The sequence below is a fragment of the Trachurus trachurus genome (genome assembly GCF_905171665.1).
Source record: "Trachurus trachurus genome assembly, chromosome: 19".
In the NCBI taxonomy this organism is placed as follows: Eukaryota; Metazoa; Chordata; class Actinopteri; order Carangiformes; family Carangidae; genus Trachurus; species Trachurus trachurus.
Window position 1 is genome coordinate 14694297 of NC_139913.1, and position 14762 is coordinate 14709058.

Sequence of the window (14762 nt, forward strand, 5' to 3'; positions counted from 1 at the left end):
TGCTCTCCTGTCGGCTCTCTGGTTTCTCTTGTGTACTCATGAAGAAAGTTCTATCCGTCTATCATCATCATCATCATCATCATCATCTTGTTTCTCAGTTACAGCATTGAACAATGACTAGAGGTGTTTTTGAAGAACATTATGAGGCAGGGCCGGCTCCTGGCATAAACACTCTACAGTATGCGGTTGTTTAGGGCCACAGCCATTAGGTGGGGGGCCACATGATCAGAAAGGTACCGGGGTTCATCAAGTCATTTAAACATCCTGAGGTCTGCATGTGCACGCTATGAGCTTTAGTATGTAATTTGAAGTCAATATTCAGCTTCTTTTATCTCACATTTGAGACATTTGGTGAAAATAGAACGGCAGAATGACAACATTTGTGCTCAAAAAGCAATCTTACAAAATTTCATTTTAGACTTGTTTTCTACACTTATCTATTACTGTATTCACATCCTATTTCAAGCACCAAAAACAGTTCATTCTCATGACTGAAGGTGTGTTTTCACAAGGGATTTGAAATTTTTCAAAAAGCAGACCTCAAATTTCCAGCATTTGGCCTAAATTATTTCTTTATACAGTGTTCTAGGACAAACTGGCCTCAGTGTGCTTACAGCGGAGGTTCTAATATTTAGACATAAAACACTTGTTACGTCTGCAAGTGTCTTAAAAAGATACATTTAAGAAAATATGTAAAAGTCGAGAAAATGGCCTCAAACCTCAGAGGGCATAAACACGTCTGTATTCAGTTTTAACCAGTGATTTGGTGTTTGCGCTTAGAGTGGGCCACAAACAAAAAATCTTGTTTAGGGGGCCACCAAAATCCTAGGGCCGGCCCTGTTATGAGGTCACAGGGAAGCTGATAGATTTTAATCTTATCCTTACAGACAATACTGTTCAATAGTGTCACAATAATCACATGAACTAGTGACTGGTTAAAAATATATTTTATAATGGTCACTTCAACCTCCACCTTTGACCTGCAAAATGTAAGTGAATGTGTGTGTGTCAAACAAGAAGACGTGTCCTCAACACAACAGCTGTGACCGGTGCAGAGAGAGCCCTAGTGAGGGAGAGATGAACAAGTAGAGATGAATGTGACCTAATCAAGTGTAAACGACAGAGATCCTACTCATGGCTCAACATTTGAATCCAGTTTGTTCATCACCTCACAGTAGCACTGTGGCAGCTGTTACTCTTGTTCAGTGATCAAGGACACAGTTAATCTCATTTGTAAAATGAGTTCAACAGCAACAATTCATCAGAGCAAGGCCTTTGCATTGAATAGGCTTCTTGATGATGATAATGATGATGAGTGGGTCACATTGTAACTGTTGGAAGTCTTTTAATTGAATCTTTTTAACTTCACATTATAAATAGCCACTTTAAGAACCCACCCCTTACTTTGTCTCCCAAGACAGAAGACTGTGTCCCTGTACCAGACCAACATCCAAAATGAGCAAGGTAGGTTTAAATCTGTTGTTCAAAACCTAGATAAGGGATTAAGCTGGGATATGTTGGTTATCCTGGCTTAATTTAGCCTCAAGTCAGTTGTTTGAAAGCAGGTTAAATTTATCCTGGTCAAGTTACTATGGTGATTTATTCTCTGCAGCTACAGTAGCCTGCTCCAGACCATAATAATAACCAGCCAGACTTAATTGATTCTGTTGTCTTTATCTGTGAAGTCAGAAGTCACTCTGATCAGAAATCAATGTGTTTCATACATATTCTTACATATTGGCCTGATTTCTAAACAAACAAAATACATTTACAAAAATCAAAAAAGAAGAAATATTTACAACATTTATTAGGCTATTTTTTTCATAGTTAGGCCTATTCATGTTCTTTATTTGAAATCCTAAACAATACATCTCTGTTTCTCAGCACCTTGAACTGAAGAATGTGAATCTTCGCAGTGGAGATCAGCTGAAAATAAAGGGAATGATTCTGCATGATGCTGAGAGGTGAGTTCATTCATTTATGTTACCCCCTTCAGAGAATAACAATTATGATATCAGTGCAGATACACAGGGTTTATTGCGGAGTTGATTGATGAGTTGCATTTTCTGTTTCATTGTCCTCTGTATGATAAACTGAGACATTCCCTGTATGAGAAAGCCCAGATGAAGAACCCAGTCTGAACATGATATGCTGTGTTGGTTTTTTAAAGAGGAGATGATGGAGCTTGGAAATTGAGACAGGAAGGATTATATCCCACATAAAATCATGGTCTACTGCTTGTTGTGTTGTATCCTGGAAGCCTGTTTGTTCTATTCTGCTTTGTAATTATCCTTTCCTTTCCTCTAAGACGACACGCTAGCCACTCTTGAATGTATGTATTTAAATGTTTAGTGTCTTATAAGCCCATGTGGTCTGGGCACAAAAGAAAATGTGCATGACACTTAAATAAAACAATCGATCAATCAATCAATCAAAATATTGCTGTAGTAGCCAAATAGTGTAACAATCTAGGAATAAGTTTGGTTTGTTCAATAGTCTCTAGGTTACAGTATTACATGTCTGTGTGATCTGGTCCTTTAAACTCCAGGGTGTTAACAACACCACATTTTTTGTATAAACTCAGATTCCAGATCGACCTCGGCTGTGATGCAGACGACCTGGCCCTGCACTTCAACCCTCGTTTCCACGACGACTCAGATGGAGCTGTGCTTGTGTGCAACTCAAAGACTGCTGGTAGTTGGGGCGATGAGAAACGGGAAATACACAACCCCTTACAGAGAGGCACAGATGTCAAGGTGAGGAGTCTAGTGGAGAAGATGAGTATACTTGATGTAAAGTTTGGCAAAAGACTTTTTGACTTTTTGAAAGATAATATGTACTTGCCAGTAAATTTCATGCCAAAGAAAAAAATAAAAATGTTTCACTCTGATCATTGTTTCTGTTTTAGATTGTACTGAAGCTGGCGGGAGATGTGTTTAGGGTGGAGCTTCCTGATGGACAGGAGGTCCAGTTCCCTAACCAATTTGGCACGGACGTCATCAGCTACATCAGAGTCAAAGGAGACTTCAAACTGACTTCCTTCAAAATCTGCTGATGAGATGGAGACTTTGCAGTTACTATAACAATATTAATTATATAGGAAATGTGTCTTTATTACAAATGTTATGTTGTTGACAAGAATGAAAATGTCTGAATTCAAATAATCATTTTTAGTTGTTTTGGGGTCATTTTAATAAACTATAGCTTAATCCTACTTTGAAATATATCTTCTCATAAATAGTGACATACACTTAAACTTCAAATACAGCAACATACCATTTGTTGACCATTTAGTAAAATTCTTAGTTAATACATGACCATTAGTTAAATTAAAGGGACATTATACCAATTTATACATGAAGTTCACTACCTCTGCAAAAAGTTATATTAAATCTGAAGGGAGATACATGAGAGACTGGAAGTATCTTGGGTGATGTGAAGTCTGCTTTACTGACCATACTTGTGGCAGTTCGGGCAGAAGATCTCACACATGAACAGTTGCTGTTTGTAAAAATCTGGTTTTAGAAGTCATGTCAAAAGCAAGAGTTACAATCTATGTATGTAATGTAAATACTTTCACCCCCTAATAAATGCCTGTGACTTGAAGAACACCTTTCTTGCCTTGTATTTTAAACCTGATGAAGGAACCTTGTTCTATCCAATAAATGATTCTGTTTACCTTTGAGGACAATGAAAAATTTAGCAGTTTAAATTGTTGAAATGAGTACCAGAAGGCTGACCAAGGGTGATTAAACCCCATATATGCATACTGTATACCTACAAACTCAGAAGGAGTGAAAAAGGCACCAAACCCCTGTAGGGGGGTCTGAGTGCATCCCCCCCCCCCCATAAAAAAAGTGTTTTTTAAATCTAGGGGTCTGGACCAGCCATTCAAGGGCCCGTTTCCTCCGCTATGTCCGTGGAGCGGTGCACCGCTCATTATTGAATCCCATCCACCAGAGGCCTGACAGTCCTTAGAGTGAATACCACTGTTCACACACATTAATTATTGTTTTCATTCTCCTTATAATGAATGTACAGGGAATAATAAATGCAACAACAGTCCTGTGTTACTTAGTGAGATGCTTTTATTAGTCGTAACAATACATACTGGCAATATTACAATACAAGAGAAGAGCATACACTGTCACTTCCTTCTCCTTTTCGTTGCGGTCAGTCCCCGCGCCGGCCTCCAGTCCACAGACCCGTCATTGACCAGAGCGGAGGCCTCAGGGTCGGCCTGGCTGCTGCGTGGGACTGGACCGCTGCTGGGTCATGAGAGCAGGTGAGGTCACGGGAGTCAGAGACAGATCGGGGTGGGGGGGGGTTGGGACTGTTCGCCTGCTGTTCGGATCAGTAATGTTCCACATACAACAGGCGCTTTAACTAGTCATTTACAACCTAGAAGCAGAGTTAATGAAGACGTCGTGTGTAACAAACCTACTCAGTACGTCACTACGGGTCAAATACTGTTAACTGTCACCGGTCTCAACCTAATGGTTTCCTGTGTGCCTTCCAGTGTGTCAGTGGATGGGGTGGGGGGGTGGGGGGTAACAACACAGTGGGTGAGAGGTTATCACGTGGCTGCTGGCTTTAAACTCACAGACACAGAAAAACACCATTTGCACGTTTGTTTGTTTGTTTGCATTGAAGCTGCAGAATGTCACAGAGACAACTGATTGGTTGAACGACCGCTTCCGACGGTGTGATAGTGGTGAGGTTACACACATGCACAGTTAACGCTTCATTAGTACCAGGACATGAGAGAGCGGCGGAGTTTGACATTGTCTTTTTTTTTTTTTTTTCACGGCGTCCTGTCGGCAGCTCGGTGTGGAACTCTTTATTATCGCAGACGACACGACAGGAGCTCTGACAGGTTACAGAGCGTCTACTGGACCAGAGAGACTGGAGAAGGTGCAGTGAGGAGGAATAAGGTGCTTCTGGGGTATTAGGGGCAAAAAAAAATAAAAATAAAATGGCACACAATGTAAACATGCTACGTCCAAAGACTCGACTGTATCATATACTGTTCAACTTAGTCAAACCTACGCTGTCGACTACGTGGAGGAAGAGGCCTGCTTTCGGGAGGAATGTTATTGAATTAGCATGAAAAGGTGGAGGGCGGGGCTGGGGGGAGGGGGAGAGGGGGAGAGAGGAGGAGAGAGGGAGAGGGAGGAAGGGGAGGGGAGGGGAGGGGCTGATCTAGCCCTCCCTCGCCGTGACCCGCGGCTCAGCCAGTGAGCTGTGGATGATGCTGCTGATGGACTTCACCCCCTCTCCCTCCAGGAAGGTCCGGTGGTCTCCCTCGATGACGTGGACCGACACCTTGCCGTCGCACACCTGGAGGACGACACACACACACACACAGGCTGCTCAGCATCTCAGTGGACACGTTGTCATGATTATATAGTGGAAATAAAAAAATCTATATAATAAAATAAAATAAAATAAAATAAAAAACTAAATAAATAAAATTCAATAAAACAAAAAAAAATCATATTATAAAAGATATAAAAATCATAATACTAAGATCATGGTGAGCGTCCACGTTACCTCGCCGAGCTTGTAGTCAGCTCCCAGGTTCTGTTCGTATTCGCTGCTGGTTTTGGCGCGCAGTAGTGTCACGTTGCCGTGGTATTTGTCGGCGGGCACGTAGCCGTCGGCGGCTTTCAGTTTGTAGTAGAAGGTCGTTGCCGCGAAGTGCAGCGAGTCTCTGCTGATGTTCTTGTGGCTGGAGGTGATGAGGTCCACGGCCACGTTGACTCGAGCCGCCAGGTCCGACAGCGGGAGCAGAGTCTCCAGGAGCTGCAGGGAGGAGGAGGAAGAGGAGGAGGAGGAGGAGGAAGAGGAGGAGGAGAATGAACCAGCTTGAACCAGCCTGACATCATGTAATGTCTCACATCACTCCACATCTGGTTTGTCAACACATCTATAACCTCCTGTCTACCTGGATGTGCGTCTGCTGTATTTACCTTGTTGTACTCGATGCCAGTGAACTGCTGGATGAAGGCACACAAGGCTTCAGTTTCAGCCTCAGACTCGTTCCCTGGCGTCAGCTTGGCTCTGTAGCTCTGGAGGACAAACACAATCACACATTAATGACTTTAAACATCAAGTCTGTCATCAGACTACAGTACATCAGTCAGTCATATTCCTTTTTCATTTCTGCTGAGTGTTATTCAGACTTTTTTGTTGTTGTTGTTGTTTTCATTTGTATTGGGCCATTTAAATGTCTCATGCAATGTGAATGAAATGTGTGAAATACATAAATAAATCCTGTATAGATTTCACACATCCCCAGAGAAAGCATAAAGATCTAATGTATGTCTGAATGTATATGTTGATAATGTAGGTATGTATATATTCATAAAAATTGATGTTCAAGAATGATATGAAGACTGTTGCATGGCAACTAGGATGATGAGCTGTTGTCTGGTCTGCAGCCAGTATTTTCATCTATTTTATTTATTTATTATTGTTTTGATACATACATTATCTAGTTTGTAAAAAGATTTATTGAAAACAAGGTTCCCCTTGACATAAGTTTGCTTCTTTCTGCCAGCTTCATTCAGGAGTTGCATTATTCTTTTTTGCCACTCACCTGAGCGGCAGTGGCTCAGGTGGTAGAGCAGGTCGTCCAATGATCAGAGGGTTGGCGGTTCGAATCCCGCTCTGTCCCGGTTGCTGCCGTAGTGGCAAGACACCTTACCCACCTTGCTCCTGATGGGTCGTGGTTAGCGCCTTGCATGGCAGCTTCCGCCATCAGTGTGTGAATGTGTGTGTGAATGGGTGAATGTGATGTACTGTAAAGCGCTTTGGGTATCGTTCAGGTATAGTAAAGCGCTATATAAATACAGACCATTTACCATTTATATTAAACCGTTTTTTTTTTTCTTTTTTCAATAAATGAAACACATAAATAAACTAAACTAAAAACTAAACTAACCTGTGTGTAGGCTGCCACGTAGGAGTGTGATCCATCAAACAGGAAGAGATACTCCACGGAGCAGTTCTGGCTCTGCAGCTGAGAGCACATCTCAAACGCCACGCAGGCACCGAAGGAGTAGCCGGCGATCCGGTACGGCCCGTCAGGCTGCACCTGCCTGACGCAGGACACGTAGTAGGCCGCCATGGACTGGATGCTGTCCAGAGGAGCAGCTGGAGGGAGGAGGGAGGAGGAGAGGAGAGGATGAGCCACAGTGAAACCATCACACTTTTATGGTTATATGTGTGTGTGTGTGTTAGTGTTGAATACCTTTGGTGCACTGCAGGCCGTAGCAAGGCACGCTGAGCTTGGAGGCGAGCGTCTTGAAGGCGGCGATGGAGCCCTCGATGGGATGGATGAGGAACAGTGGCCTCTCCTGGCTCTGGACCTTGTTGAGCGGCGTCACCGTGGGGCCGTTGGGGTTGACCAGCAGCTGGGTCAGGTCCGAGTCCAGCAGGGCGCGGACGCTGTCCCTCTTGGCGCTCTCCGTCTTCCCGCCGCCTCCCCCCGGCTTGGACAGCTCCCGCAGCTTGTTGATGGTGAGCTGGCGGATCTCCCTCATCGCCATGACGATGTCGTAGTCGCGCTCCAGGGTCTGACGCACCTCCACGCCCATCAGGGAGTCCAGGCCCAGATCGGCCAACGAGGCGTCGGCGTTCAAGCTGCTCACGTCGCGCACACCTGAGGAGGAAGAAAGAAGCAGGTCAACACTACAACTACAAGTACTGTAGGGTACAGATACTGTGTTCAAGCATCACAGCTCATTACACTCATTTGATCTCAGATTTACCCCAATGTAACTGATTCATGTAATAGATGCATTCCACTGTTTAAAAATACAGGATGGAAATATTAGACAAAAATAAATACGGGTAAACTCTACAAATACAAATACAGCCAGTTCTAGGTCAGGGAGTGGAATGGAATGAGTGATTACTGCAGAGATGTGTGAGATATGTGTGTGTGAACAAAACGAACAAAACACAACTCCGCCCACACCAGTACATCTTTCCCAGAATGAGAGAATAAATTAGCTTTACAAAAGAAAAATAGATATTTATACAACTGTACACCTTATCTATGTGTCTACTGTTTTATGTAAATCAATTTGGGCTGCTTCTTTCTGCATGAAAAGTGCTCTATAAATAAAGTTTGATTGATTGATTGATGGATTGATGTGGGAAGTCTGGAGTAAGGGCTAAAAAGCATTTTGTGATGTCACCGTGATGTTTGACCTTTGAGAACCAAACCTGGGTCAAATTTGAAGAGGTTACATCAAGACGTTACTGAGATATCCTGTCATGAAACACAAACACCTAGTTTAGCCCTCCTGGGTCAAGGAAGGAAGGACGAAAGGAAGGAAGGAAGGCAGGAAGGACAAAGGGAAAGAAGGGAGGAAGGATGGACAAAGGGAAAGATAGGAGGAAAGAAGGAAGGGAAAAAGGAAGGAAAGATAGATGGAGGGAGAACAAATTGGGTCAAAAAAGAAGGAAGAAGTAAGGATGAAAGGAAAGAAAGAAGGGAGGAAGGAAGGAAGGAAAAAGGGATTGTGGAAAGAAGAAAGGGAAAAAATAAGGAATGAAAGATGGAGGGAGGGAACAGATTGGTTCAAGGAAGGAAGAAGGGAAAGAAGGGAGGAAAGAAGGAAGGGAAAAAGGAAGGGACAGAAAAGATGGAGGGAGCAAACAGATCAGGTCAATTGGATCCAAAGAGGAAGGAAGAAGAAGTAAAGACGAATGAATGGAAGTAAGGAAGGGAAAAATGATTGTGGAAAGAAGGAAGGGAGAAATGAAGGAAAGATGGAGGAAGGGAACAGAACAGAAGGACAACAGGAGGGAGTGTCTTAGTGTTTCAGTGGTTCAGTGTGTGAGCTCTCACCCAGGATGTGAGCCACAGCCTCCACCAGGTCTCTCTGACTGCCGCCCTCGCTCTTCACCACCGTCCTCTCTGCCAGCACGAAGCTGGACATGACGGGCTGCCGCTGGCACAGGAACACGTCCAGCACCTCCATGCAGGAGGCGATCCTCTGCGGCAGGGTGCCGCCGATCACCGCGTCGTTCCCGCCCATCGTCTCCAGCACCACGCCCACGTCGCCGATGGCGCCCCACTGGATGGCCAGCCCGGGCAGGCCGTCGTGGCGCCGCTTTTCGCACACGCGCTCCATGGTGGAGTTGGCGTAGCCGTAGTTGCTTTGGCCGGCGTTTCCACGGCCACAGCTGACCGAGGAGAAGGCCACGAAGTATTTGAGCTCCGGACACGTCTTTCTTGTCACCCTGCGGAGGGACGGGACAGAGTCAGAGTGTCAAGAGTCAGAGAGAAGACAACAACAGTGAGAGTGAGAGTGAGAGTGTGTGTGTGTGTGTGTTACCTGTCCAAGTTCATGGTGCCGTCATATTTAGGTTTGTTAACGTCGACGAAGTGCTGAGGTGTCAGATTCTCCAACATGCCGTCTTTCAGAACCTGGGATTGATCAATCCAACATGTTTATGAGTGTGGATCAAAGTGGGATTTTAAAGGAGACATATTATGGAAATATCACTTTTTGACGGCTCTTTAACATATATTTGGATGTTTGTCTTGCCTTCTGGTCCTCAAAATGTGAGAATTGACAAAATAAATCTGTTGTGTTCAGGCTCCCTAGGTTGAAATCCATGTGGAGTAGAAGCAGCAACATGTTTTTTATTTCATTTATTCGTTTATTTCTAATGGGACTCTGCATATTCATGAAGCTACAAAATAACTTGTTGTAAATACACCAGCTTTAGCTCTGGAGCTAATTTCCATCTGTAAAGATTTACATCTGAGAGTAAAGTCAATATACTAACTCTGCCACAATGCCAATGCTATCTAGTTTAGCACTGTGGCTAATGGCAGCAATGGCAGAGACAGAATCATCAGTATTATTCTCTCTGAACCGGATCCTACAGCTGCATAGAGAGAGACTTCATTTAGGGTTACAAACATCAGTCTCATACTGAAGTGACTGCATCACTGTGGGCGTCATTTTCAGATGGTCATGGAGGTCAGCACAAAGTGTCGTGGTGGTCCAGCCAATAGTAGCTGAGATATTTCAGTCCGGTGACAGACAGACAGCTGCTCACAGACTCATGTAGCTTTAGCAAGAAATAAGTTATTGTAAATATCTTTTTGTTTCCATGGCATAAGAAGTAGGCGGGGTTTAAGTGATCAAAGTGATGGTGGTCGAGCTTGGTGCGTTACCATGGCGAGATTGAAGATGCCTCCCACTGGTCCCAGCGCTTTGGCCTCAGAGATGAGTCGCTCCGCTCCCTTCATCGTGATGACGTCACTGGTCGACACCAGCACCTCCAGGCCTTGACTCCGCCATTCCCGCACTCGCTTTGCCTGGTATCCTAGCAACAAGTACAAAATGAACGGTGAGGATAAACTAGTAAACAGCAGCACACGGTGTTCACACGGTGGCATCAAGCTGAAAGCTGCTTGTTTCATCGCCTGTTACCGTTCCTGATGCCCGATCTGGACGTCAGCACCAGCTTCCTGGCTCCTCTCTCCATGAGCCACTGGGCCAGCTCCAGACCGAAGCCCCCCAGGCCCCCTGTGATGATGTAAGAGTGGGAGGGGACACAGAACGTGCGACAGATGGCTGGAACGGGGGAGGCGGCTTGGACTTGTGACCCCTTCTCCTCATGACAGACCTGTGTGACAAGAAGAACAGTGAGAGGATGTTAACAGCTGCAGCATCTGGATCCAACATGTACTCTTCTTATTTCTGCTGCCCCATCATGATTAAGTCTTTGTCTCCTCGCACTGAGGTCAGAGGTGAAACTCACCTGCAGCAGGACCTTGCCAATGTGTTTGCCCTGAGCCATGTATCTGAACGCCTCCTCCACATGGTCCCTCTCAAACACCGTTGTCTTCAGAGGCTTGACTACACCTCCCACAATGCCCTCCTTCAGCAGCTGGGACACTTCCTCCCACTCCCGGTTACCCTCCTCAAACAGAGCGTCCAGCAGGATGCCGTGGAACGCCACGTTCTTCAGGAAGAGGGCCATGCCTGCGGAGATCACAGCAACAACACCACACTGCTGAGTCAGCCATTCAAGTCATGCATGAGTCAGCAAAACACCTCCAGTGAGTGGCATCCCTGCACATTTCCAATCATACATAGTCTTAGTGGTCTTGCAGTGCTAGTTCCCCTCCTCATTCTTTTTCAGTCAACTGTGTATTAAGTGGAATATAAGCTATTTAATTAATAATTTTATACTGTATATATTTCACTGACCCAGAGGAGAGTTGTTGGACAGGTCGTATTTGCCGATCTCCAGGAATCGTCCGTGTCGGGCGAGGCAGCGGATACTGGCCTGCAGCTTCTCCTCAGCCAGAGAGTTCAGCACCACATCCACACCTGAAACACACACACACACACACACACACACACACACACACACACACAGCACGTCACAAAAACAGTACTGTGGTCTGCAGCAACTTTGGTTCCTTAGCTTGAGAACAGTTATGCTGTCTATGCTGTATTTATCCATGTTGTATCTGGGATCTGCTAATCTGTGCACTGTGAAAATGTCACTTAAACTAAGATGGACTTTTAATCACCAGCTTCTTTAAACAGACAGTTTTATTTCACTTGTTTCCAAAGTGCCTGTTATAAATCCCTCTGTTTCTTTTAGGGGATATCTGTTAAACAAAATTAAGTGTATTTAGCAACAACTACAATCTCAGTAAAAACCCACATACATCCGCTTCCACCCCTCACATCCTTTTCAGGACCTTCACAATAAAAGTACCTAACAGAACATAACATAACATAATTAGTTGAGACTTAATATCTACTGTACTTAGAATGAAAACAATAACGCAATACAACGCTACACCCGTTGTGTGTATTGTTGTTGACTGACCTTTTCCCTGTGTGTGGAGCAGGATGTGCTGCTCAAACGTAGTGTCTCTGGAGTTGGCGAAGGACTCTGCTGAGAGCTGAGGGAACCTCTCCTGCAGGTAGGCACGCTTCTCTGTGGAGCCTGTTTCAAGTCAAACACATGACAAAGACAGCAGTGAAGAACTGATCCTGTTCCATCACCGTCTCACTACCAGTGTGAGTCATAATAATTTTATTTACTACATAGCACCTTTCAAAAACGAGTTACAAGGTGCTGTTAAACAGAAATAAAAACACATCAGATAGAATTGCCTGACAACATCATAATAAAACCACCAAGAGAAGTAAAGATTAGAATAAAATAAAATAAAATAAAATTGGACTTCAACAAAGCAATCAAACAACAACAATAAAACAAAATGAAGAGACGGCCAATCGATAAAAGTGAGTGTGAACCACTGACCGACTGTGGTGAAGACTTTGCATTTCTTGCTGAGTGCGATGGCGATGGCGGCCTGGCCGACGCCCCCTGACCCTGAGTGGATGAGCACCGACTCCCCGTGGCGCAGCCTGCCGCGCACCACCAGGGAGTAGTAGGCTGTGGCGTAGACCACAGGCACAGAGGCCGCCTGCTCCAGAGTCCTGCACACACACACACACACACACACATGCATCAGGAGTGTAGTGTAATCCCAACCTCTTCCAGTTGTTGAAAACTACTAGAACTGTAAGTTCAAACTGTAAGTCTTGACATTTTATTTCTTTATTTTACTTCTATGCTACTGTTGCTAGTGAATTTCCCACATGTGGCATCAATTTAAAAAAAAAGAAAAGAAAAGAAGTCTTATGTCTCTTTACAACTGTGACACTGACCAGCTGGAGGGAACATCCCACAGGAAGCGTTTGTCTGCGTTCACACTTGTTGCCAGGCCCTCAGCAGGCAGCAGCCCCATCACGCGCCGACCACTGGGATCCCGACCGGAAAACTCCATACCCAACATGCACTGCTGCAGAGCCAGGTCCCCTACACCGTGTATAAGAAACAGGTTATGTGACTGTGGGAGCTTGACTGCAGATGTTTTTCCTATATTTGTCGGTCTCCTACACACCTGGAATAGCGTCTGGTGGGAGTTTGCCGGTGGCGAGCATGATGTCCCTGAAGTTGAGCGAGCTGTAGTAGACGCGGCACTGCTGCATGTTAGGGTTGCTCTTTGCAGAGTGGGATGGCGGGGAGGCGATCCACCGCAGAGAGGAGAGGTCGCCGCGAGTCAGCACGTTGACGTAGGCCCGCTCTGTCAACTCTTCACTCAGGTCTGCAGCAAAACACACACAAAGACGTCAGGGGAGGTGTTGGAGGAAGGATGGTAAATGCACATTGAAGGTTTGTTATAGATAAAAACATCAGAAGAAGTCATGGTTGTGGTGAACAACAGTTACAGGATCAGATTAGGGCTGGGTTTGAAAATATAGATTTTCTGATTCCTTCACCTGAAAGATCCAATATTGATTCATAATAATTCATAATTCATATCTGTGTGACCTGCAAGATCTGCAAGATCTGTGATCAGGCTGCTGTTTACAATTTGTTGTGTCCATTCGCTGCTGAAATGTGCACATTGAATCATCACCCATGACTGCACTGAAGAGTCGCACTGTTTACTCCTGTAGTGGGTCATGTTAATTAAATGTGCATTATGTAACTACTTTTTAATGTAAACATTTATGTTTTTAATAATGCACCAGGTTAGAGAGTTCCATTTTTGTACAAATTGCAGCATTAGTTCTATGAAAATCTATTTAACAACCAAGCAAAGTCGGAAATATCTCTAAATGAATCAATATTGTATGAATCGGGGACGTTGTGAATCGGAATCGGATCAGTTCAGTAAGTCAGTAGTGATACCCAGCCCTAAATCAGAGTAAGTGATATTCAGGTACCGCGGGTGATGAGCTGGTGTCTGAAGACGCCCCATCGTCCATCTCTGAACACGTTCATGACCAGATCTCCCTCCAGCACCGACCGCATGGACTTATGGGCCGGCTGCAGGCTTGGTGCTTCTGAAGACTCGTTTAGATTAGACACAAACGCGCAGCTGTTGAAAAGGAAGGAGAAAAGCAGGAAAAGGACATTAAAAATGGACCATCTATATTCTGGTTTATTGGATTATGAACACGTTTCAATCAGGGACTGGTTACAGTTTTTCATTTTACAATTACAGTTTATTATTATCCAAAATCCTGGTGCCAGAGTGTGTACGGTACATGTGTCCTACCGTATTCTGTTGCCGCCGGGCTCCTGTCGTAGACAGTTGACCATTCCCACAATGCCACAGTTGGCCTGAGAAGCGGTCAGCCACACTGGAGAGTCTGATGACTCCGCCAACATCGCCTGTCACACAGATCCACACAGTTACTCACAGCTCTAACAAGGCCTGGGCAAAGTCATTGGAATTGTACTTTTCTATCACAATTTCGGCATTGATTAGTATTATTAGTATTTGTATAAGTATTATATTATTGTGGCGTGGTTATATTCTGACTTATGTAATATCAGTATATTTCAGGACACTGTTGGACATTTTTAAACTCTGACTCATAGAGGTATATGGTACCCACCTTGAGTGTGTCCACCCACTTGTAGTCGGTGCTGTCCACTGGAAGGAAAGCAGGCTCTCTGCTTGTGGGCTGACAGCGACAGAGGAAGAGGGCCGAGCCGTAGAAAGATTTCCTGACGGCCACCAGCCTGACGGAGGCTTCTGAGAACACCTTCTCCCACTCAGCCTTTCAAGAGGAGGGAGAAAAATATATCAGCAAAGCTTCACCTGTTCTTCATCAGCTCGCCTCACTGAGAACAGCTTCAAATCGAGCTTCTATCAAAGAGAGGAACTAATTCTAACTACCGGT

The 14762-nt window shown here is 44.7% G+C and overlaps 2 protein-coding genes across 2 annotated transcripts in view; one reads left to right on the plus strand and one right to left on the minus strand.

Moving 5' to 3' along the window:
- Positions 1-1455: 1455 nt before the first annotated feature.
- LOC311003196 (galectin-2-like) lies at positions 1456-3055 on the plus strand (the record flags this gene model as incomplete). The annotated part of the gene is made up of 4 exons (XM_083994881.1): positions 1456-1464; positions 1885-1964; positions 2585-2756; positions 2909-3055. 4 exons carry the CDS (start codon positions 1456-1458, stop codon positions 3053-3055), a joined length of 408 nt encoding a protein of 135 aa, XP_083851007.1.
- Positions 3056-4070: 1015 nt separating this feature from the next.
- The window catches only part of fasn (fatty acid synthase), a 34535-nt gene continuing 23843 nt past the window's right edge, over positions 4071-14762 (minus strand). Inside the window, exons 24-41 of the mRNA XM_083994447.1 lie at positions 14475-14639; positions 14132-14247; positions 13797-13951; positions 12968-13171; positions 12732-12882; positions 12322-12500; positions 11881-12000; positions 11247-11369; positions 10795-11018; positions 10464-10659; positions 10205-10356; positions 9354-9445; positions 8864-9258; positions 7256-7666; positions 6947-7158; positions 5973-6071; positions 5554-5805; positions 4071-5340 (exon numbers count right to left, since the gene is read on the minus strand). Of these exons, the coding sequence (XP_083850573.1) occupies positions 5203-5340; positions 5554-5805; positions 5973-6071; positions 6947-7158; positions 7256-7666; positions 8864-9258; positions 9354-9445; positions 10205-10356; positions 10464-10659; positions 10795-11018; positions 11247-11369; positions 11881-12000; positions 12322-12500; positions 12732-12882; positions 12968-13171; positions 13797-13951; positions 14132-14247; positions 14475-14639 (3384 nt within the window). The 3' untranslated portion in view covers positions 4071-5202. The remainder of the gene's footprint in view (positions 5341-5553; positions 5806-5972; positions 6072-6946; positions 7159-7255; positions 7667-8863; positions 9259-9353; positions 9446-10204; positions 10357-10463; positions 10660-10794; positions 11019-11246; positions 11370-11880; positions 12001-12321; positions 12501-12731; positions 12883-12967; positions 13172-13796; positions 13952-14131; positions 14248-14474; positions 14640-14762) is intronic.